The sequence below is a fragment of the Gopherus evgoodei genome, chromosome 7 (genome assembly GCF_007399415.2).
Source record: "Gopherus evgoodei ecotype Sinaloan lineage chromosome 7, rGopEvg1_v1.p, whole genome shotgun sequence".
In the NCBI taxonomy this organism is placed as follows: domain Eukaryota; kingdom Metazoa; phylum Chordata; order Testudines; family Testudinidae; genus Gopherus; species Gopherus evgoodei.
In genome coordinates, this window is record NC_044328.1 from 3,877,299 (window position 1) to 3,900,303 (window position 23,005).

The 23,005-nt window shown below is 60.0% G+C and overlaps 1 protein-coding gene across 11 annotated transcripts in view; it reads right to left on the bottom strand.

Annotated features, from left to right (window-relative positions):
* SEMA4G (semaphorin 4G) overlaps window positions 1-23,005 on the bottom strand; it is a 94,365-nt gene that overhangs the window by 4,320 nt on the left and 67,040 nt on the right. For 9 of the 11 annotated variants that reach the window (XR_004001227.1, XR_004001228.1, XR_004001229.1 and 6 more), the window contains exons 4-15: window positions 19,968-20,030; window positions 19,763-19,861; window positions 18,298-18,391; window positions 17,637-17,750; window positions 16,375-16,538; window positions 14,207-14,376; window positions 9,207-9,351; window positions 7,780-8,002; window positions 7,364-7,479; window positions 5,601-5,755; window positions 3,605-3,717; window positions 1,957-3,186 (exon numbers count right to left, since the gene is read on the bottom strand). Coding sequence is in view for 1 of the 11 variants with exons in the window: in XM_030569306.1 (XP_030425166.1) it covers window positions 2,348-3,186; window positions 3,605-3,717; window positions 5,601-5,755; window positions 7,364-7,479; window positions 7,780-8,002; window positions 9,207-9,351; window positions 14,207-14,376; window positions 16,375-16,538; window positions 17,637-17,750; window positions 18,298-18,391; window positions 19,763-19,861; window positions 19,968-20,030 (2,295 nt within the window). In the remaining 10 variants the exon portion in view is untranslated. Of the gene's footprint in view, window positions 1-1,478; window positions 3,187-3,604; window positions 3,718-5,600; window positions 5,756-7,363; window positions 7,480-7,779; window positions 8,003-9,206; window positions 9,352-14,206; window positions 14,377-16,374; window positions 16,539-17,636; window positions 17,751-18,297; window positions 18,392-19,762; window positions 19,862-19,967; window positions 20,031-23,005 lie in introns of those variants that run through there. The other 2 variants (XR_004001234.1, XM_030569306.1) reach the window with 2 other exon arrangements.

Here is a 23,005-nt window from a genome sequence, read left to right on the forward strand (position 1 = left end):
CCAGACCCCAGGCCAGGGGGCAGGTGGGCTGTTTTTTCCCTGGATACTTTTCTGCATTTGCATGGTCCATTGACCCCAAAGAGCAGCAGTTCTCATGGGTCCAGGGCAGGTCTCTCTCACCAAGCCAGGGGGAAGGTGGGCCAATCTGGGGTCTGATGGGCTTCAAGGGAGCAGGGCAGGAGCCTGCGAGGGCCGAGACGAGTGTTGAACCCAGCTAAGCAGCAGAGCGCGACCCCTAGGAGTCGAGCCACCAGAAGCATTAGAGGTACAGAGGAGCGAGCCACACACGCCTCAGGAGCTGGGCAAGGTCCTTGCAGGCTGGCGCCAACTCAACTCTCCCATCGCCCCATCTGCCGGCATCTCCAACACTCTTGGAGGAGTGAACCTGGGCTAGTTACCCTTCCTGGGGCTGGCTGGGACCACGTGCTCTGCCCAGGCCCCAGGGATGTCAAACAGACTCAGCCCAGGCTGGAAGCAGCCGCTTGCCACCAGCTCAAGGCTGAGCCAGGCTAGGACGAGGCAGCACAGAGCTGGTGGGGGGGAGGGTTCTGTGTCTCACCCCATCTGCATGCATGTGATGAATTGCAGGGCCCCGTGACACACGTGGAGGGAGGAAAGAGCCGTGCAAGAATCGCAAGCCTTGGAGCGCATTGCTGCCCCTCGCCTGTCACCCCCAGGGCTGAGCCCAGCACCCCATGTCGGAGCAGCTCAAAGAGCCCCCAGATGGGGAACCCCCTCCCACCATGGGGAATCCACCCTCTCAAATCACCCAAGGGCCAGGATGGGCGTCAGGCCGCCCAAGGCCATGAAGCTCTTCTCGGCCAGCAGACACCAGGGCTCTGCAGGTCGACCCCTCACCACAGGCCCACCACCTGCTGGGATGGGGATCCCTGCCCCATGCTGCGGGCAGGGGAGGACTTCCTCCCCACTGGGCATCAGAAGCCAGGAAACTATGGCCCCTGGCGGGACAGGTGGAGGGAGACAGAAAATAATCCCAACGTAATTTGTTCAGACACTGAGAACTGTCCCTAAAGTACCATCCACATGATGGACGGATGAGGAGGGGGCCCCCCTCATAGGAGAGGGGCTGGGTCACCCTGTGTGAGCAACGCAGCTGTCCCGTGTCTGCTGGTCAAACCACTGGACCACCCTGCTAGACACCCCTCCCCTCACATCTCCATGTGTATCACAGGGCTCTGCATCCCTACACCTCCCCTATCCTTGTGCACATCCCCCGTCTCATCCTCTGTACGCACACACACACCCCTCCTGTCCTTGTGCACCCCACATCCTTGTACACACACATACTCAAGCTCCAAGGCTCATCAGCAAGGAGGGAGGGCTAGCTCAGTGGTTTGCGCATTGGCCTGCTAAACCGAGGGTTGTGAGTTCAGCTCTCAAGGGGGCCACTGAGGGATCTGGGGCAAGTCCTGCTAGTGAAGGCAGGGAGCTGGACTCAATGACCTTGCAAGGTCCCTTCTAGTCCAAGGAGATAGGCAGATCTCCTATTATTATTAAACAAAACCACACAGCAGGGCACAGCTGTCATCAGGCAGGCTGGCCTAGTGGTTCAAGCAGTAAGCTGGGCCCCAGAAGCTCAGGGTTCAGCTCCCTGGGTGAGTCACTCAGTCCACTCTGAATGGTGGGGATGGCTGGAGCTCCCTCTCTCCCCCGATTAGTCTGCTTAGACTGGGCAGGGACCGCCTGACTGTCTCTGCCCAGCCCCAGCACGACGGGGCCCCGATCTCAGCTGTGGCTGCTGGACATTGCTCTACCAGACCCAACCCCACCACCACCGGCAGCAATGAGGTGCCAAAGCCTGAGCGCTGGGCGAGCCCCTGGCAAGCAACGACCACAGCGCTCGGCCTCGACCTGGCACTGGGATGCTACGTGAGAGCTTTCACCAGAAAGCAGCTCGCAGGCAGGGCTTTAACAACTGCTGCTTTTGTCACCTACCTCTTCTCAGCGCACAGGGGCCAGCTCCCACCTCTCCGCGGCCCAGCTGCCGCTCCCAAGGCTGAGGAGAGACCTCACCGGAGCGGTTCGATGCCATGGTCCGAGGCCAGTGCCCGGGCAGGCGTCTCCTCTCGCCCCACCCCGACACAGCCGTATTTCTGGCTCTGTTTCCGGATTGTTATCTTTTATACATAAATAGATTTGCCATTTCAATCAATGTCTCTTTACAACAGGCTCTGAGCCAAGCGGTCCCAGCAAGAGGGATCCCGGCGCTTCGAGGCCCAGCCCGGCGGTTCGGTTCCAGAGGTAGTTTCCCGTGGGTTTGTGTAACACTGGTTGGTGGGGGGGGGGCGGGGGCAGGGGATTGAATCCAACTGGCGTCCGGGGGCCCCTACACGGAGCTCTCATCCAGCTTGTCCACCAGCTGCGTGTGTTTCCGCTTCTCCAGGATCTTGCTCAGCTCCTCGGCGAAGGTGGTGCTGTAGAGGGGCGAGGGGCTGGGCTCCTCCTGCTGCCGCAGCAGCATGTAGCTATTGCCGTTCATCTTGCGCAGCATGTTGGGCAGGGCGGCGATGCCGTTGGTGAACTCGGCCGGGAGTGGCGGGGGCGGCGGGGGGGGCGCCAGAGGCGTCTCCCTGGCTGGGGACGCCGCCGTGGGGGCCTCGCCCGGGATGATCTGCAGGCAGCCGTCCTCCCGGCTCAGCTCCTCCTCCTCCCGGCCCCCGCCCAGGCAGTTGGCCGAGACCGTCTGCAGCTCCACGGAGGGGGCGCTGGGGTCGCCCAGCACGTACCTGCCCTTGCGGCGCTGAAGGCAGGAGACGTGGAGCAGCACAGCGCTCAGCACCAGGCACAGCCCGCCCAGCATGGCGATCACCGCGATGTAGACGAACTTCATGTCGGGGGAGGCCTGGCGGTCGGGGCTGGGGAGCGGCGGGGCCGTGGGTGCCGCTGGCTCCTTGGGCGGCTCTGGCAGCACCGTCAGGGCGTAGGCAGCTAGCAGGGAGCGCAGGCCATTCTCCTCCCCGTAGCAGCCATAGTCCCCGCTGTGCTCCGGCAGGGTGTCTGTCACCAGCAGCCCGTCCACCCCCACTCGGAAGTGGCCCCGCCCAGCCGCCAGCCTCGCCGTGCCGTTCACCAGCCACGTGGCCCGTGCCAGGTTGGAGCGCTGCTCGCACGGCAGCAGCACGTCGTCGCCCTGCAGCACCGTCCGGTTCTTCTGCACAGGAGGCACTGGGGGAGAGACGGGAGAGGGGGAGCTCAGCCAGTGCCCCATGACCTGCGCCCCGTGCTGAGCCCAGAGCACGCTCCCAGAATGCCTTGGGACTGTTCCCTCCCTCCTCCCCCCCGCCTGGGACTGACATGGTAAGGCAATGTCTGAGCCATTAGAGTTCCCAGAATGCTTTGGAACTGGAGCCCCCCCAGCACAATGACTGGGCAGGGCAGGGAGACACCTCCCTCCCGGGGAACTGGGGGTGAAGGTGGGGGCTGTGAGGGGGCCAGCGAGACGCTTCCCCTTCTCCCCCCGGGCAGCGCCAGCGCAGCTGGTGCTGCCGATAGCCCAAGCCGCCAGGGCCCAGCCCCTGTGGCTCCGTGGAGCAGAGGCTGGATGATCTTGGCATAAGTTCGCCGGTGCGGGGCGAAGCCTCACCTTGGGCAGAGCCGTTCCTGCAGCCCTCTCTGCCGTGCTGCACGTCCTGGGTCAGCTGGGTCCTGTGAGGAGCAAGATGGGCCGTGTCAGCAGGGGGCCGGTGGCCGACGGCCCTAAGAGACATGCACGGTGTGCAAGGAGAAAAAGAACTGAGGGATTTGAAGGGGATTTCATAGTTAAATAGTCCCCTTATGTGAGGAAGAGTCGGGCTACCTGTAACCCTAATAACGAGAGATTTGTCGAAATGAGGATTGTGTGAGGTGATTGGGAAAGAACTGTGTGAGAAGTTGTTGCGACCTTGTGTTAGATAAGTAGGAATGTAGACTAGAGTCTAAACAGGTGAGAAAAATCAGATATCAGGATGACCTATGTATAAACAAAATGCAGCTGTTGCTCATTATTGTACGTAACAAAGGTATAAACGCTGCTGTGATTGTTTACCTGGGAGAGCCTGTTTAGCGCTCTCCCTCCAGGCAATTGCTAGAGATAATAAAGTGTCTGACTTGCTGCACCCAACCTGAGAGTGAGAACTTTATTCTTCTCCGACAATTTTGGGGGCTCTTCCAGGATGGCAATGCCTGCTGAGACAACGGCAGCTGCTGCGGATCGTTCCCCTTGGAACCCCACGGCGCCTCAAAACCTTTGGAAATCTCTATTGGGGTGTCGGAGGAGGACTGTCCGTGGGGCCGTCTATCCCTGTTGGGCTTAAGCCATCCGAACGTATTGACTGTGCAGCAAGATGAGATGCAGAGCGGTGCTGGAGAACTGTTTCGCCGCCCCAGTAAGGTTAGTTTGAAGTGGTGCTGAGGACTTAGTTTGCCACCCTCAATCAGGTAGTTGTACGCGGTACTGGGGACTACAGTTTGCCCCCCCACTCCAGTAAGGTTAATGCACCGGTGCTGAGGGGTTGTTACCACCTCACATAAGGGGACTATTTAACTATGAAATCCCCTTCAAATCCGGGTCAGTTCTTTCCCTACTTCCCCAAAACGCAGCCCCACCTCCAGACACACACACGCAGCCACACCTCCAGACACACACACACAGCCACACACCTAAATCCCTGCCCGCATACACACACGCAACCCCACCTGCAGAGACACACACGCAACCCTGCCCGCAGACACGCGCACACACACACACCCACACCCACACCTGCAGACACACACGCAACCCCGCCCACAGACATACACACACACAGCCACACCTGCAGACACACACACGCAGCCCCGCCCACAGACATACACACACACACGCAACCCCGCCCGCAGACACGCACACACACAGCCACACCTGCACACACACACATGCAGTCCAGCCTGCAGACATGCACACACACATATGCAGTCCTGCCCGCAGACACGCACACGTGTGCACACCCTGCCCCACCTACAGACAGGTACACATGCACACAGCTCCGCCTGCCGACACACATGCGCACAGAGTCAGCTGGTCCCCAGCATCCCAGCTCTGATCAGAGCCTGGTTAACTGTGCCATTCTGGGTGAAGAAAGCACCAGGGGTCAGCGTGGGAGCCGGGGTCAGAAGTTGGGGCTCCCTGAGCACCAGGCCAGCTCTGGGAAGGGGCCACCAGTGCCAACGAGGGGCTAAGATGGCACTGCAGCACCTCTGGCGGTGGAGCTGGCAGGGGGGAGGTTTGCTTGGTGGGTGGGGGCATAGGGAAGTCCCAGTGCCCTGGCGCACGTTCCCAGCAGGAGACACCAGGAGGTGGGTTCACCTGCACAGGGCGAGCCGTCCCGCCAGGCAGCGTTGGGAGAGGCTGCGGTGCCCCCACCCGCACCCAGCAGCGCTCCAGTTCCCAGATGGCGTTCTGGCTGGCTGAGTCCGGCATCCCTCCAGCCCAGGCTGGAGCCTGGATGACGGTTGGCTGGCAGCTCCTGTAACCCACGGCCGTCTCACCCGGGCAGCAGGCCGCTCAGGGGCCAGGACCTCCCCGCTGGGAGGCCTGGGGCAGGAGAAGCTCAGTGGTTCTGTACCTGTCCGCAGCGCCGGCCACCTCCCTGCAGCCCTCGCCATCCCAGGCGCAGTAGGGGTCCCGGGTCAGGATGCAATCGTAGCAGGAGCTGTACCTGGCACAGCTGGACAGGGGGAGCTGCAGGACTCCGCTGGCAGCTCCCACGTACACGCTTCTCTGCAAGGCAAAGAGCAGAGACCCCAGTGTTATGAGCCGGCTGAAACCTTGGTCCGGGCCGAGGCGAAACTCGATCACACTGACGTGGGAACGTGCCTTCCCTTAGGGCATCGTCAAACACACATCTGAACCAAGGCCTAAGAGAATCTGCCCCCCAGAAACTAGCCCCAGACAGGCAGCGGCTCCGCTGGGCACAGACCAGGACATTGGAGATCAGGACTCCTGGGTTCTATTCCCAGCTCTGGGAGGCAGTGTGTCTAGTGGTTAGAGCAGGATGTTGGGGGCCCGGACTCCTGGGCTCTATTCCCAGCTCTGGGAGGCAGCATGTCTAGTGGTTAGAATGGGAGGCTGAAGGCCCGGACTCCTGGGTTCTCCTCCCAGCTGTGTCACTGACCTATGTGTGTCCTTGGGCAGGTCACTGCCTCAGCCTCCCATGGGATGGGGCTCACCCCCCCAATCGACTCGCTCCCGTGATGTTGGGGAAGCAATGGGGGCCCGGGGCTGGGTGGCACCCAGGGATCAGTACGGTTCCTGGCTGCCTGGTTCCTAGGCTCTGGGCTGCATCCCCTGTCTGAGGGGCTGGGATGGGGGTGCTACAAAGAGGGGGGTTTCCCTTCCCCCATGCAGAGTCTCTAGTAACAATGGCCATGGGGGAACAGCCCCAGGCCCTGCCCCACTGGGCTGGGGGTGGGGCCTGGCTCTGCCATTGCTCCCTCCTCTGGCTTGCTGAGGCCTGTGCTTGGAGAGCCAGTGGGGGTGCACGGGGGGGCCTCCCCAGGGCTTTGGATAAGGGCAGCAGGCTGGAGAGAGGGAGGTTGAGACCCTGAGGGCAGAGAGGGGCCCCAGGAACACCCCTCTCATTCAGCAGAGCGCCCTGCCCCACAGCACAGCTCTGAGTCCCCACCCTGGGGAGGGCAGGCTGGCAGGCAGCCGAGGGCGCCCAGGCTCCGATAAGCTCTGGCATTCCAAGCTGGGGTCAGCCTCCGCCGTGGGCAGGGGGCCAGGCTGGCTAATCAGAGCCGCCCTGCAGTGCTGCCAGCTCTCTGGGCAAGACAGGCCCCAGGGAGCGCCGGGCACCCACCGCCAGGCCTCTCTGCTCAGCCAGCTGCCTAGGAAGGAGTTTAAAGCATGGCTGGGTGGGAGACAGGCCCCGGGAAAGCCTGCGGGGGCCCCATTCGCTGCCGCCCTGCAGCGCCAGGGCCTGCCAGCCCAGCTAACGCCGCAAAGGCGGCTGTTCCTCCTGCCCCGCCCAGGCAACTGTACAGAGGGGCCACGGATGGGCGGGAGTTGGTGGCAGACTCTGGAATAGAACCCAGGCACCCTGACGCCCGGCACCCTGCTCCAGCTGGCAGAAGTCCCTGCCTCTCCTTCCTCGCCTGTCTCCCCGGCTCCAATCCCTCCTCAGGGGGGTGCCCCGATGCGCCACTAGATTTCAGTGGGCCTGGCTGTGGTGGCAGCCCAGGGCTTCAACGTGGCCATTTTGTTCTGCCATCTACAAGCGAGAGGGCCCCTGGAGGGGCAACGTGTCCGCAGTGCCTCCTCCTCGGGGGCCGGCTCCATTCTGTGCCCCCCGGCGGAGTCGGGGTGCAGCCCGGAGCGGCGTCTCACCTGGCCTTTGGAGATCACCAGGCTTTCCACGGGCTGGGGGGCCCCGAAGACCTGCAGCTCCTCCACGATGTGTACGGCGGAGCCGATTACCACCCCCTTGTGCAGCCAGCCATCACCTGGGCAAAGGCAGAGGGGCACCGTCAGGGCAGCGCCGTCGGGAGAGCGCTGTGTTCACAGGCCACCGCACAGCTAAGCTCCCCCATTGGCCTGGGCACGGCTGCTGCCCCAATGGGGGTGTGGGACTCTGTGCTACCCCCCCTACTTCTGTGGGTCCCCTCTCCAGTGGCAGTTTCCGCCCAGGCCCCCCAGCCGCTCTGGGATCCCCCGTCCTGCTCAGCCTGGGCGAGCGACTCAGGGCCCCCAGACAACACTGCCCCCCCAAACCCTCCCGTGGGGGAGGGGCGGCGCCAACGCACCCGTCCCCATGAAGAGCACGTCGTACTGCTGGCCGTCCAGGGCCGGCGCCCTGTCCACCGCCAGGGCCGTATAGAGCACGTTCTTCTTCACCAGCAGGGGCTCCCCCCGCGCCGGCTTCACCTCCTCAAACATCAGTGGGTGCAGCTTGACAAACTCCAGCACGCTGTTGGGCAGGTCCTGGGAGGAGAGGTAGCCGTCCTCGCGGGAGCGGTTGGTGATGCACTGCACGGGGGAGGAGAGGTGGCTAGGGACGGGTACGCAGCCTGCCCGCTGGGGCAATGCGGCCACCGCTGGGGCGGGACACAGCAGCTGGTGAACAGCGCCTGGAAGGCTAGGCCAGGCCGGGAGGTTGCAGGGGCATCTGCTGGGGTCCCCTGGGCACGTCTCACCTTACCAGGGCCCAGCCATTGCATGGGGCTCGGTGCATGGGCGCTGCTGTTCCTTTCAGTCCTGACGACTGACGTGCTGTGGTCTGACTGCACCTGGCCTCAGCACGGGGTGAAACACCCTGCTCTGTGTTACACGGGAGAGCAAACTAAATGATTCCTTCGGCCTCCAGGGTTTTCCTGGATGCCGGGGCCAGAAGGGACCACTGTGACCAACTAGTCTGCCCCCCTGCATAGCAAAGGCCAGAGACCTGCCCCCAAATCCCTCCTACAGCAGAGTTCAGACAAGTGCCCAGTCTGGATTCCAGAGATGGGGAATCCACCAGGCGCTTGGTACACTGCTCCAGCGGTTAGTTACTCTCTCCGCTAACATTTACCCCTTATTTCCGGTCGGAAGTTCTCTAGCTTCAGATGGTGTCAGACCTTCCCCCGCTAGACTGAGGCACCCATTGCCCAAGATTTGTTCCCCACCTAGGGGCTGACAGACTGTGATCACCTGCTCTGTGTTCAGCTAGCTAGACTGAGCTCCCTGCGTCTATCGCTACCGGGCGGGTTTTCCAGTCCTTGAACCATTCTCCTGGCTCTTCTCTGACCCCCTCCAATTGATCAACATCCTTCCGCAACTGCGGGCACCAGACCCGGACACGGGACCCCAGCACGGTCACACCAGGGCCAAACACAGAGCTAAAATAACCTCTCTGCTCCTCCTCGAGACTCCCGTTTATACATCCCCAGATTGCATTAGCTGGCCTGGGAGCTCACGTTCAACTGATTCCTCCCCTCAACCCTCCAAAACTCGGGAAGTGGCTGGTGGTTGGGGTCTGAGCGCCGCCCCCTGCCTCCCAGGCCCCGAGGAGCGAGCCATGCATGCTGGAACGGGTGGGTCTGGCCGTGAGTCAGCAGCAGAGCTGGGACAAGCATCCAGGCCTTCGTGGGTCCCAGCCCCACCCCTGCTGCCCCTTGCCCAACCCTCATGGGGATGAAGCCTGAGGGCATGTTTACAGGCCAGCAGGGGGCGCTGGCGTTGCCAGGTCACTTACAGAGCCCGGCCGTGGGGACGGCACCTCCCCGTCGTAGAGGGTCCATTTGCGGGTGGTGTCCTCGTATTGCATGTAGGGGCCCTCGAAAGCCCGCTGCAGCTCAGAGATGTTGTATTGGCAGATGGCGGATGCCTCCATGCTCCTCCTAGGAGAGACAGCGACAGGATCAGCGACCCGCAGCCCCCCCTCAAGGGCTACACGCACCTCCCTGCCCCATCCGCCAGACGCCCCGCCACTGACCATGCCGCCCTGTCCCTCACCGAGAGCTGGATCCTACAGAAACAGCCCCAAACACCCAGGCTTTCCTGGAGGGGGACAAAGAACTGCTGCCCTCTCTGAAATAACGACAGGACCATCCCATGGACCGGCAGCCAGAGACCTCAAAGCAGGAGGCAAGGTGGATCTGTAGCATGATGCCCATTTTACAGACGGGAACCTGAGGCCCAGAGGGGGAAGGAGCTTGCCCAGAGTCACACGGCAAGGCAGTGGCAGAGAACCGCAGCCTCCTGAGGCCCAGACGTGTGTCTCCGGGGAAAAGGAATGGGAAATGGAGAACCCCCCTTTGCTCCATCAGGCACCAGCTGGCAAACGCCAGCATGGCAGCTGGCATTGGCAGAGCTGTGGCAGGATGGGACGTGGGAGCAGCAGGCCCTCCGAGGGACGGGGGGATGGACAGTGCATTCACATATGACACAGAGCCACTGCCCAAGCCCAGCATAGGGAGCAGATGGGCGACCTCGCCAACCTAGGCGTCACACAACTCTGCCAATGCCCCTCAGTCCTGACCCGCAACCCCCCTGCTGTTCAGGTCCGGGTCTCCCAGGTAGGCTGCTCCGCAAGAGGAACCAGCACAAGCCCAGACGGTTCCAGTTCTGCTCCCAGCGGCTGCCTCGCTCTGGCAGCGAGGTCGCTGCGTCCCCACGCTGTCTGCCAGCCCCATGCCCGCAGCAGTGTGGGCAGATCAGCCCTAAAGACACCGGAGATGAGCTGGCAGGGAACAGAGATGCTAACGGGCCTCTGGCAATAGCACGGTCACCCGCTGCACGTTTTCTGCCACAGCAGGGGGTGGGGGAGTGCCAGGCAGAGGCCCCAAAGGTTGGGGAAGAGCCCCCAAGTTTGGGAGCCTGGCGATTTCTCAAGCCCAGGGCTCTCTGGGAGATCCCGAGGGGGCCCCAGACCAGGCCTGCTGGAGGTGCTGAGAGTGGCATCCCCGCAGCCCACAGGGCATGCTCTCACCAGAGGGAAATGCTGCCCAGCCGGGCCTGGCACGATGGCACATCAGCAGGACGGGAGGTGGACGGAAGCCGCCATTCGAGGACTCCGGGAGTCAGGACTCCAGGGCTCTATTCCTGTCTCTGCCACTGACCCAGTGCACAACGAGCCCCAGCCCCGAGTGCCTCAGTTTCCCCACTCTGTTAAACCTACCCCTGTGACCCCAGACATCACACAGAGCTGAGGAAGGGCAGTCCCCAGTGAGCGGTCAGCCCTCAGCATGTAGTTCGGGGGACTCCTACTGGCTCTCACAGCCCCGCTGACTCCTACAACCTCTGTGCCCTACCCCAGAGGAAATTCCTTCCCAACCCCAGACAGCCTGGCATCCAGCCCCCACTGTGAGGTGGAGCGAGAGGGGGCTTCTTCTTCAGTGCTGGCCCGGCCCTATTTCCACCTCCCAGTCGCTGACCTTCCCAAGGTCACAGAGGAGGCCTAAGCCCTGGCCTGGCACCCTCTGCCCAGCTTACAGTACAGCTGGGAGGTGAAAGGGTAAACGCCCAGCTCTGTGCTTAGTAGCGTGGTGGCCCTGTGATCCCGGGAGACGCTTGCCCTGGGCCGCTGCCCCTTCCTCGCCCGGTGCACTCAATGCGAGAAGATGGCATAGGGGCGGGGGGGCGGGCCTGGGGGAGCCCCGGCCCAGGAGGTGGTTTCCAGTTTCCTGCTCATCAGGAGCGGGATGGATTAGTGCTTGCTGCTGCCACCTCAAGCAGCTACCCGCTCATCTTCACCCTCCCCCTTACCGGCTGGGCGAGGAAGGCTGCCGCCCTGGAGAGCGGATCAGGACCCCTGCCTGGGATTGCACTAACTACTAGGCTATGGTGCCATCACCGCTTTCCCTTTAATTTAACTCTCTCACACCTGGATTCTTCCCAGCTGCCTGCACACTCCCCAGGCTGATCCACTCCTGGGGGGTTAACAAGCCCCCTGAGTGATCATTAATGAATTTCTCTATAGAAACCACCCAGTCCTTCTCCCTGTGCCACTGTGCTATAAATAGCCACTGTCAGTGTCAGGCTTCTAGAGACAGACCCGGCTAATTAGCCAGGCAGCGATTCATTAGAATTCACATCCATGTCAATAACCAACAGGAAACGGCCACTGGCGCTTGGTCCAGATGTGCCCAAATGAAATACGCCCCGGCTCCTTGATAGCTCTGGTTCCTGCTAAACCTCCTCCTGTTTAACTGGGCTGCGTTTCCACCAGATAAGGTAGAGATAGGAAGCCTGCCAGAACTGTTCCACTCCCTCCCCTGCCCCCTGTGACATAACGCACGCAGCGACAATGAACCGTTCTGCGGGGAAGCCTTCGGGCTCCGGGCTTCTCTGATGACACTAAGATGCAGGGAGAGGTAGATACTCTGGAGGGTAGGGATAGGTCCAGAGTGACCTAGACAAATTGGAGGATTGGGCCAAAAGAAACCTGATGAGGTTCAACAAGGACAAGTGCAGAGTCCTGCACTTAGGAAGGAAGAATCCCAGGCACTGCTACAGGCTCGGGACCGAGTGGCTAGGCAGCAGTTCTGCAGAAAAGGACCTGGGGGTTACAGTGGACGAGAAGCTGGATACGAGTCAGCAGTGTGCCCTTGTTGCCAAGAAGGCTAACAGCATATTGAGCTGCATTAGTAGGAGCACTGCCAGCAGATCAAGGGAAGTGATTATTCCCCTCTATTCAGTACTGGTGAGGCCACACTTGGAATATTGCATCCAGTTTTGGGCCCCCCACTACAGACGGGATGTGGACAAATTGGAGACAGTCCAGCGGAGGGCAACGGAAATGATTAGGGGGCTGGGGCACACGACTTACGAGGAGAGGCTGAGGGAACTGGGCCTGTTTAGTCTGCAGAAGAGAAGAGTGAGGGGGGATTTGATAGCTGCTTTCAACTACCTGAAGGGGGGTTCCAAAGAGGACGGAGCTCGGCTGTTCTCAGTGGGGGCAGATGACAGAACAAGGAGTAATGGTCTCAAGTTGCAGTGGGGGAGGTTTAGGTTGGATATTAGGAAACACTATTTCACTAGGAGGGTAGTGAAGCACTGGAATGAGTTACCTAGAGAGGTGGTGGACTCTCCTTCCTTAGAGGTTTTTAAGGTCAGACTTGACAAAGTCCTGGCTGGGATGATTTAGTTGGGGATTGGTCCTGCTTTGAGCAGGGGGTGGGACTAGATACCTCCTGAGGTCTCTTCCAACCTTGATATTCTGATTCTGTGCCCCACTGATCCCCACACAAATGAAGCATTGCAAACAGGGGCCCAAACATTCGTAACACCCGACGCATTTGGAATGGACGGCGAAAGCAGAAAGCTCCCCGTGGAGCAGGAGTGCCGAGGTTGGGAAATAATCCAGCAAATTAGGAAAAACACCACCTCTCTCCCTGCGGTCCCAGTAACCTGGGCTTTGTGTCTTCCTCCTGAGCTCCGGGCACTGGGTTTTCCCAGTGACACGTTTATACACTGTGTCTTGTTCGCTCCGTTCCCAGGAACAAGTCAGCTGTGACACTGGGGCCATCAACAGCCCCGAGCCACCCCAGGCAACCGCATGATGCTCTCAGCTTTTCTCACGGTCCCTACAGGTACCGTTCCCGTGCTGCGGAGCGTGCCCAGATCTGCGCGCGCTAAGGGAGATCGTCACTTGGGAGTGAGGGAGGAGACACGCTTTGGCGGATCTGGCTATGTACAGCTCATGAAGTCTGGTTCACTAAGTGAAACTGCTGTATTGCCTCAATGGGGCGTGAGTCAGCCATCGGGGGCCCTGTCTCTATCACCGCCCCCTGCTCCGGAGAAGCCGCTGAACGAACGGAGGAAGTTGTTAACCTTACTGTCTGTGCTGTGACAGGACAATGGTTATGCTAAAGAGGCTGCCTGAGCTGGGGGAACCAGAGCTCCCCAGGTGGCTGGCCAGGAGGAGGATTTGGAGCAGTGGAATTTCCCCAGGAAGGGGAAAACAAATCTTTAGACCCACACAGAGTGATGGAGAGGGGAAGGGCAGCCCAGGACCCTTGAAAGGATGCTGATCCAAATTCCGCAGAGTGGGGGGGGGCGAAACTGAGGCAGGAGATGGCCTATGGGTGGTTTAGTGGGTTGTCTGGAGCTGCGTATATCCTGTGTGGTCTATAGGAAAGAGGGACTGGTCTGGGAATGCTGTTTGCACAGCCTGTGGCTGGGCACTGCGGCTCTCACGTTTCCCTGCTGGGGTGCAGCGTAGCCCAGAGAGCCCGAAGGTTCGAGCTCCAGGAAGGGGGTGCCAGGGCTGAGGTCGCTTGACCGCGGGGTCTCAGCTCTCAGAAGCGGGTGCTAGGAGGAGGATCTGCCTGCCCAGAGAGCCAGAGGCAGGGCCTGGCTTGGCACAGATCAGGGAGCTGAAAGTACATGGACCCGGCCCGGCCGCCTGGCTGGCCAAGCAGGGCTGTGACGGGGGAATGGGTCAGATGCCGGCAGTGGACAAAGCACGGAGCCCACTGCCGAACCCGCGGTGGGAGAGGACCGGTTTGGGGACGGCTGGCGGGATGCAAAGGGGGAGGAGCTGTGACATGTCCATTAGGGGAATGGCCAGAACCAGCTGTTCCGACCAGAGGCAGGAGCCCCTGCAGCCTGGGGTCAGCCGTTCTCAGCTCTTGGGGTTGCCCGCAGGGGACCAGGCGACCCAGCTGAAATGCTCCAGCCCACGGCCCCCCTGCTCTGGGGACAAGCCTGTGGGCCCCGCGGAGAAAGCAGGCCAGGCAAGACCCTACTCACCACTGAGCCGACAAGGTGAACGTGGCGTAGAAGACGGTGCTGGGCCAGCTGCCCCCGTCCACGCTGTGCACGGCCTTGAGCACCTCGTAGTAGGGGATGTAGCAGACCAGCCGGGCCTTCATGAACGACGTCCATTTCCGCTGCAGGATCTTCTTCCCACCCAGGTCGCTCTGCGAAGGGAAGAGGGCGAGGCTGTCGCCTGGGTTGCCCCATCACAGCCTCTGAGCCCCCCAGGACTGGGGTGTTTCCAACCCCCCCACCCCTGCAGCTACTTAGGGCCCCAGATAGGCCAGGGAAGGGGGGTCCCCAGATGTAAACCCCACTGCAGTTGGCTTTTCGATTGCAAACTGCTGGGGCAGGGCTTGTCCTTCTGTTGTGTCTGTACAGCTCCTAGCACCTCGGGGTCCTGGCCCGTGCCTCAGGCTCCCAGGACAGCCACAAAACCAATCCTCATCTGCATGTTCATGGGCGGGACTACTCTGCATTGCCGGCAGCCACCCGATTTGGCTTGGGACTGGCTGTGAGTTGAATCCGGCTCACGTTCGCACCATCCTGCAGCAGACCCGGGAGGTGCTCTCAGGAGCCACTTCTGCGCCCTCCCCGGCCATCAAAGCCCCCTCACACCCTGCAGACGACTGCTAGCTCTGCTGGGCGTTACCCTGTTGCAAAGCCGTCCCGTGGACACTGACACGCACCATTCATGCGGAGGGAGTAGACTGAGTATCGAGATCCCCGAGGGGCAACCAGCGGAGACCCAGCCACGCGCCTTCCTGCCCCTGATGGACGTCGGGACTGAGGACAGGCCGTGTCGTCCCCTCAACCTGCCTCACCCTGGTGTATTTAGCTCCTGTCTGAAGTGTCCAGCACACCAGCCTCTCCCTTCTCCTGCTTCAAACAGCAGCATCATGCCCACTCCTGCCTGCCCTGGCCAGAGAGGACTTGGCCAGCTCCCACCCTCGCGTCACATCAGCCTTTGTGCCGGATGCAGCTGAGGGAGGCTAAACCCTCTTGTGTCCCACAGAGGCAGCCAGGCCCCAGGCCCGGTTCGGGCCAATCCGGTGGTGGGAGCGGGACGCCGACACCAAGGGCTGGGGGCTCATAGACTTCAAGGCCAGAAGGGACCATCGTGATCATCTAGTCTGACCTCCTGCACGTTGCAGGCCGCAGAACCTCACTCACCCACTCCTGTAATAGACCCCTGAGCTCTGGCTCAGCTACTGAAGTTCTCAAGCCATGGTTTAAAGACTTCAAGTGACAGAGAATCCACCATTTACTCTAGTTTATGACCCCTACCCCACGCTACAGAGGACAGCAAAAATAGCCCAAAGTCTCTGCCTATCTGACCTGGGGGGAAATTCCTTCCCAATCCCAAATATGGCAATCAGATAGATCCTGAACGTGTGGACAAGACCCACCAGCCAGACACACGGGAAAGAATTCTCAGTCACAACCCAGAGCCCTCCCCATCTTGTGTCCCATCACCGGCCATTGGAGATATCTGCTGCTAGCAGTCGCAGATGGGTCACGTGCCACTGTAGGCAGTCTCAACATAACATCCCCTTCATAAACTTATCAAGGTCAGGCTGGAAGCCAGTTAGGTTTTTTGCCCCCACTGCTCCCCTTGGGAGGCTGTTCCAGAACTTCACTCCTCTGATGGTTACAAACCTTTGCCTAATGTCAAGCCAGTTTACAGCCATTTGTTCTTGCGCCCACACTGGTGCGTAACTAACTGATCTGAGGCTGCCCGCTTGTAGCTGTCACTGGAGGTCTCCTCTCCAGAGATGTGGGCCCTGCAGAGGCCCAGCCACAGCAGCACCAGGACCCCTGGGACGGCCGCTTGCAAGAGGCATGGCGTGAAATAGACACAGAGGGAGGTTGGTGGACAGGGGAGGAGGGAGGGCCATAAAAGCCACCGTCGGTGACAACAGAAGCAAGGGGCAGCCCAGCCTGCATGCACCTGGGGAGGGGGTGCCCGGGTCCAACACTGGTCTGGCCAAGGTGCCAAGGGCGGCTGCGAATTCATCAGCACTCAGGGTGTTTCCCCTTGGGAGGGTGAAATCCTTCCTGGCCTAACGGCCGTGCCCAGGGCCCATCATTCTACCAGCCTCCAGGCTTCCCTGGGAAGCTTTGCCCAGCTGCGTGCCCCAGCTCTGGTAGTGTCTCTTTACCTTGCACACCCGCGCCACCCTGGCCACCCTGGCCACCTGGCTCTTGTCGAAGGAGGTGCTCTCCTCCGCTGCCCGCTCCATGAAGAAGTAGTAGATCTTGTCATCGTCCCCCACTGGGCTGCGCACACTCTCCCGGACCAGCACAGAGGCCACGAACTCCGCATCTGCAAACAGGAGCAACATCAGACGTGCCCCGCCGCCGGGCGGGTGGTGGATCTGATCAGTACCCAGCTCTGCCGCTGGCTGAGTCCCTTCCCTCTGGATGCCCCAGCTTCCTTCACTCGAAATAAGGATGGATGATACCGCTCACCCCTCTGCTTGCAGGGTTACTGCAGGGCCTGACAAGAGCTTTGAGATCCGTGCTATGTCTCATCCCCCCCTGCCCAGCCCAGAGCACTCCAGCTGGCATCTGTGCCCATTGCTGGTCTGGTTAGCGAGCCCCCCAACTCTTAGTGATATAGGGCATCCCGCCCACCCAGACATGGCAAGACATTCAGGGTGCCCTGTCACCAGAGTGACCTAAATTCCCAGCGGCAGGTTCTCGCCAGGGTGGGCAGCGGGACAGGCTGACACTCGACATGGGGCCAGGGTGTGAAAAGGTTTGGAGAGTGATCACCGCCAGGACACCCCCAGAAAGAGGCGGGGGCAAAGACTGAAAGGACATACAAGAGAAGGAGGAAGGGTTAGGGTTAGGGCTCAGCTGATGAACCAAGGAGAGCTGCCCGCTCCATGGCCAGTGCCACGCCCTCCCGGGGAAGGGGCACGGAGGCGGTTTGCTAGGATCCGCTAATGGAGAAGGCCCCGGTTTCCGCCCTCTCCATGGCAAAGGAGAACGCGTGGCATAAAGAGCAGAAACGCCCTTTCGGCTGCCTTTGGCCGACCACGTTCGTGCCAATACTTTGCAGCCCCACCGAGCCATGTGCATCTCTGCCCCACTGCCAGGCCTGCCAAGGGCCGCCCGCCTGCCGATCTGGAGGTAGGCAAGGCACCTGCCCCCCGAGCACACTGCATTGTGCCACATGCCAGATGGGCAGCGAGGAGATGCCGGGCTGTGGATGAAATGTACAGCCAAGATTCTGACCCCAGGACGCCCTTCAGACCCCGGGTTTCAACTCAGAAGAGTCTATTCCGCCCGTTTAAATGTCCCCTGGGCGTTATTCTGCCCAAGGACGGCAGGGTTCGGCCCGGAGGGGGTGAAGCTGCACTCAGAGCCGGCAAAGGAGGGGGTGGGTCAGGTCTCTCCTGGGGTCGCTGGATCTTACCGTTTAGCCAGTGCATGGGGGACTCTTCCGTCTTCAGGGGCCGCTGCTGCAGGTTGCGCCTGATGTCGGGCAGGCTGCGGAACTCGTACCGCGTGGCCGTGTACAATCCGCCGTCTAAGATCGGGGCAGAAGGATGGGTCAGGGTCCTCCTGTTGTTTAGCCACCTGTGGCCCAACCCACATCCCATTCACTTAGCCCCAGGGCCGGGGGAGGAGTGGGAGGAAAGGGGAAGCCACATGGCCAGGCTGGACCCACTTTAGGGACTGCTATGTAACGTGGGGCTGTGCTGAGCAGCCCAGGGCTGGCGCTGCCCGTGGACACTGCTCCCCAGCCCTGATCACAGAGACCCTGTCGGAAGGAGGGGGGGATTTCTCCTTCATGCAGCTCCACCACGGCAGGCAGCGTAGGGCTCAGGCAGTGTTCGGGTTAGAAGGAAACTGGCCCGCCATGGGGCAGGTGGCTGTTGTGGGAAGGTGACTGGCTGTGAAAGGAGAGGTGGGGGAGGCTGGCTCTAGTCCCTGAGGGGTGGGGGCAGAGGGACATGGGGAAAACCTTCCTGGGCTGCTCCAACTCGCCCAGCGACAGCCCAGAGCCAGATCAAGCCGCGACCTCTCCGGGGAACTCCAGGCGAGCAGCCCTGTCGGCCTCCGGACCCACCTACCTACGATGAGGCCAGTGTAGCCGCGGGCAGGGTCGTACGGACACTTCTCCTTGCCCTCCTCCAAGTGGGGCGGCAGCGCGAACCTGTCGGCATCCTGCAGAGAGAGGGGAGTGAGGGGCTGAGGAGCTGCTGGGCTGGGCAGGATGGCATGAAACCAGCACCCACAGCTCCAGGGGCCACAGACCAGGGACAGCAGTGGCAGCTGCTGGGTGAGGCTCCCCAGGCCATGAGCTGGCAGCAACCCCCTCCAGGGGCAGACAATCAGAGCAATGTCCTGGGATGTGGGCACTGCCTGATCAGAGAAGTGGGCAGAGTACATCCCCCAGGCAAATCACCGAGCCCCCAAATGGCTATGGCTGTCAGCCGCTGCCCAACCCGGGCTGGGCAGGAGCTGGCAGCCTGAGGATGCAGAGCTCCAGCGCCCATTAGCTCATCCCCCAGGCCACACGCTAGAGCCACCATCCCCACCCACCCTGCCAGTCAGGGCGTGCTGTGCTGTCACTGCTGGAAGCCAGCCCACCGGGACGTGCCATCATTACCGACGGTCTGGGGAACATGGTGGAGTCTGGAGGTTCCCGGGGCTCGACTCTTCCAACCAGACGGCTAGACTAGCTAACTAACGGACCAAGCGGCTACTGGACAGGCATGGTCAGAAGCAATTGAAAACAGGGTCTTATAATGGGAAGTCTCAGGCAACCTTCCCCCAGCCCTGCCTATTTTTATATATTTGAGAGCCCTGTCACGCCCGTAACCACAACGTCTGACATCAGCGAAGGGACCTTCAGCTGAGACCCCACACACTGGTTTAAAATGTGCCCTCTCCTGGGTATCAAAGACCGGAGGTGACTACGGTGAAGAACAGAAAGCCCAGAATGGACTTTTTCACTCCCTACCCTGGGCGGGGCAGCCTGAGGTAGAGGCCAAGATCCAGCCACATTCCTTGCAAGCCACGTTTAATTCGTGACTGTCACGCAGCGGGGCCTGGGCTGGGAGATTTGGGTTGCAGACGCTCAAACGAAGACACTGATGTCCCCGGATTTCTTTTTTCCCCCTTACGTTTCCTGAAAACGGTTCCGCTCATCTTCCCGTTTCTAAAATAGCCACGAGTCGGGGCCTTGAACCAATCCAACCAGCTCCCCTGAGAAGAAAAGCTCAACCAGCCACAAAATGACAGGCCCATAACCCTTCCAAACATGGGCCAGGCGGAGAGCTCCCTGCTGGCTAACAATGCCCCGCTTCGCCCGCTGAGTGGTCCATGGATCAACCATGCGGGCTGTCTTCTGCTGGTGGCAACTTGTTGCCAGGAAGATACTAACAGCCAGGAGGGAAAGCAGCGAGGAGCAACAGAAGCCTGTGACAGGGCCGGAAGTACAGAGTGATGAACAAAGATGGAGGGAACATCCAACACCCAGGCGAGGTCTCCCTCCTCGTGAATTCTGCCCCCCGCCCCCGTGCTCGCACTCACGATGGCCGCACACAGTGGGTGGAAGGCGTAAGTGCCGCAGGCATACAGGTGGGTGTCGTTCAGCCTCTGCACGAGCCGGATGTGGTTGAAGCACTCGGTCTGCAGAGAGGAAGAAAGAGCATCACACGGGGGCCTGACTCCAGCGCCTGGAGGCCACCCGCCCCCTCCACCCCCCCCGCACGTGCAGAGACCCCGCCGCAAATACCTTGTTGTTCTTGCCCTTCTGGAGGCAGTCGATCTGCTTCTCCAGAGACGCCTCCCACCGGATCTGTGAAGGGAAAAGGGGTTGTTACTCACTGGCGCCTCCCGTCTGTGGAGACGATAGCTGCCCTGCGACGCCCCGGAGAGATGTCACTGAAGCCCCTAAAGAGCCGGCTCGGCTGGTAAACGCTAATGGCACAGGAACAGCCCCATGCCTGGGTCCATTTGCTTTCCACGTTTCTTGACTGGCTGCTATTAATCCCAGGCGGGGGCCTGCTGAGCAGCAGCAGCACCCAACTCAGCTGGACAATGCCTCTCACAGACTGGGGTTTTAGTGCTTTGAGTTCCCCGCCCAAAGCACAGGGGCAGACAGTCCAGACTGATGAGTTCACTTGGTCCCACTTAGAGAATCGCAGGACTGGACAGGACCTCGAGGCATCATCTAGTCCAGGCCCTTGCACTGAGACAGGACTAAGTATTAGCTAGACCAGGGGTAGGCAACCTGCGGCATGCGAGCTGATTTTCAGTGCCTCTCACACTGCCCGGGTCCTGGCCACAGGTCCGGGGGGGCTCTGCATTTTAATTTAATTTGAAATGAAGCTTCTTAAACATTTTTAAAACCTTATTTACTTTACATACAACAATAGTTTAGTTCTATATTATAGACTTATAGAAAAAGACCTTCCAAAAACGTCAGAATGCATCACTGGCACGCGAAACCTTAAATTAGAGTGAATAAATGAAGACTTGGCACAGCACTTCTGAAAGGTTGCTGACCCCTGAGCTAGACCATCCCTGACAGGTGTTTGTCCAACCTGCTCTTAAAAAATCTCCAATGATGGAGATTCCACAACCTCCCTGGGCAATTTATTCCAGTGCTTAACCACCCTGAGAGTTAGGAAGCTTTTCTTAAAATCCAACCTAAATTGCCCTTGATGCAATTTAAGCCCCTTGCTTCTTGCCCTATCCTCGGAGGTTAACGAGAACAATTTTTCTCCCTCCTCCTTATAACAACCTTTTATGTACCCAAAAACTGTTCTCATGTCCCCTCTCTGTCTTCTCTTCTCCAGACTAAACAAACCCAATTCTTTCAATCTTCCCTCATGGGTCATGTTTTCTAGACTTTTAATCATAATGCTCTTCTCTGGACTTTCTCCAATTTGTCCACATCCTTCCTGAAATGTGGTACCCAGAACTGGACACAACGCTCCAGTTGAGGCCCAATCAGCGTGGGGTAGAGCGGAACAATTACTTCTCACGTCTTGCTTGCAACACTCCTGCTAATATATCCCAGGTCGATGTTTGCCTTTGCAACAGCGTTACACTATTGACTCATATTTAGCTTGTGATCCACTATGACCCCCAGATCCCTTTCCGCAGTACTGCTTCCTAGGCCATCGTTTCCCATTCTGTATGTGTGCAACAGATTGTTCCTTCCTAAGTGGGGTACTTTGCATTTCTCCCTATTGAATTTCATCCTATTTACTTCAGACCATTTCTCCAGTTTGTCCAGATCAGTTTGAATTTTAATCCTGTCCTCCGAAGCACTTGCAACCCCTCCCAGCTTGGCATCGTCCACACACTGTATGAATGGACACTCTGCGCCGTTATCTAAATCAGTGATGACGATATTGAACAGAACCGGAAGGAGCTTAAACCAGCAGCTAATGCCCTGGAGAATCCACCCCACGAGGGGGCACTGCCCACCAATGTGAAGCTGTAGTACCCAAACCCACCGCCTCCTGGGCCAGACAGGGACAGGGAGGGCAGGGCTCCGCAGTGCCGAATTCTCCGCTGGCGAAGGATCCTTGCGTCAATACCTGAAGCTGCTCTCCCCTGCCCTCAAGCTTTGAGTGACGTAGGGCCTGAGGGGGCTGCGACTGGCACCTTAGACCCTCTCTCCGCTGCCCTGGGAGACCCACTTAATGTCGCCATGCAATCGGGGTCACAATCCTTCTTGTCTGCTGCCTGGGCTCCGTCCTACCTATTTCAAAGCTCCCTGAGGCAGGGGACAGTCCCTCTGTCTGTGCAGTACCTGGCATGCCGGGGCCTCGCTGTGCCACCATAATACACATCATAAAACCATTGTGCAACTGGGACGCTGCTGCCGTTGTGACAAAAGCCCAGGGGTCCCTCAGGGGAAAGGCTCAGAGAGACAGAGACGGGAAGCAAAAATGCCCCTCCACCGCCTGGCGACACCGTCCTGCCCATGCAGTGGGACTGGCAGAGAGACGGCATTGCTATCAGTGAGTCCTCCGGATGGACTGGCCTCTCGCGGGGGAAAACAGCTCCGCGGAGGCTGGCACAGAGACAACATTCATCACCAGCCTATTTGTCAGGCTGCGAAATTGCATCCGCTGCGCCTGTCAGCCAGGAGGATCTTAAAATCGGGACACAAAAGACTGTGTGTGTCCCCAGGACAACATGATCTGGAAGGACTTAATGGCTGGAAAACCTTAACTCTACTCTGCAATGGTCTGATCTCCCAACTGCCTGCGGGCGCGTATCCTTAGCTGCCGGCTACTGCCGGTCCTGCATGCCCATTCTGACAGCGTCCCTCATCGGAGCATCTGGGCTGGCACTGCAGAAGACCCTGGGCAGAGAGGGCTGGGATAGGATGTGCCACCCCAGTTCATCCCATCGAGCTAGCACCCTGGGGGGTTCCAGTTGTCCCAGGCACCCAGCAGCGGCTGCGGAGTTGAAGGGAAGGGAAACGGGGCGCTCGGCAGGTGTCAAGTTCCTGCAGGAGGGGTTGGCCAGGGGATCCGGGGAGGGGAGTGTCCCAGCACTGGGGGAGGAAGGACTTTAGTGGCAGTATTTGGGATGGGCTGGCAGGGGAGGGGAGAAGCAGGAGCACCCGCGTGTGGGTTACAGAGGTCACAGCTTGGGGGAGGATGCTGGCGTTTGGGGCAGCGAGGAAGGGGACACTGGACTGAAGGGCCTGAGACAGACAGGCAGAGAAGAACCTGGAACGGGGTGAGGCCTCCAGCTTTGGGGAGACACTGAACTGGCCGTAGGGCGGCGCAGGGGAGCTAGCAGCTG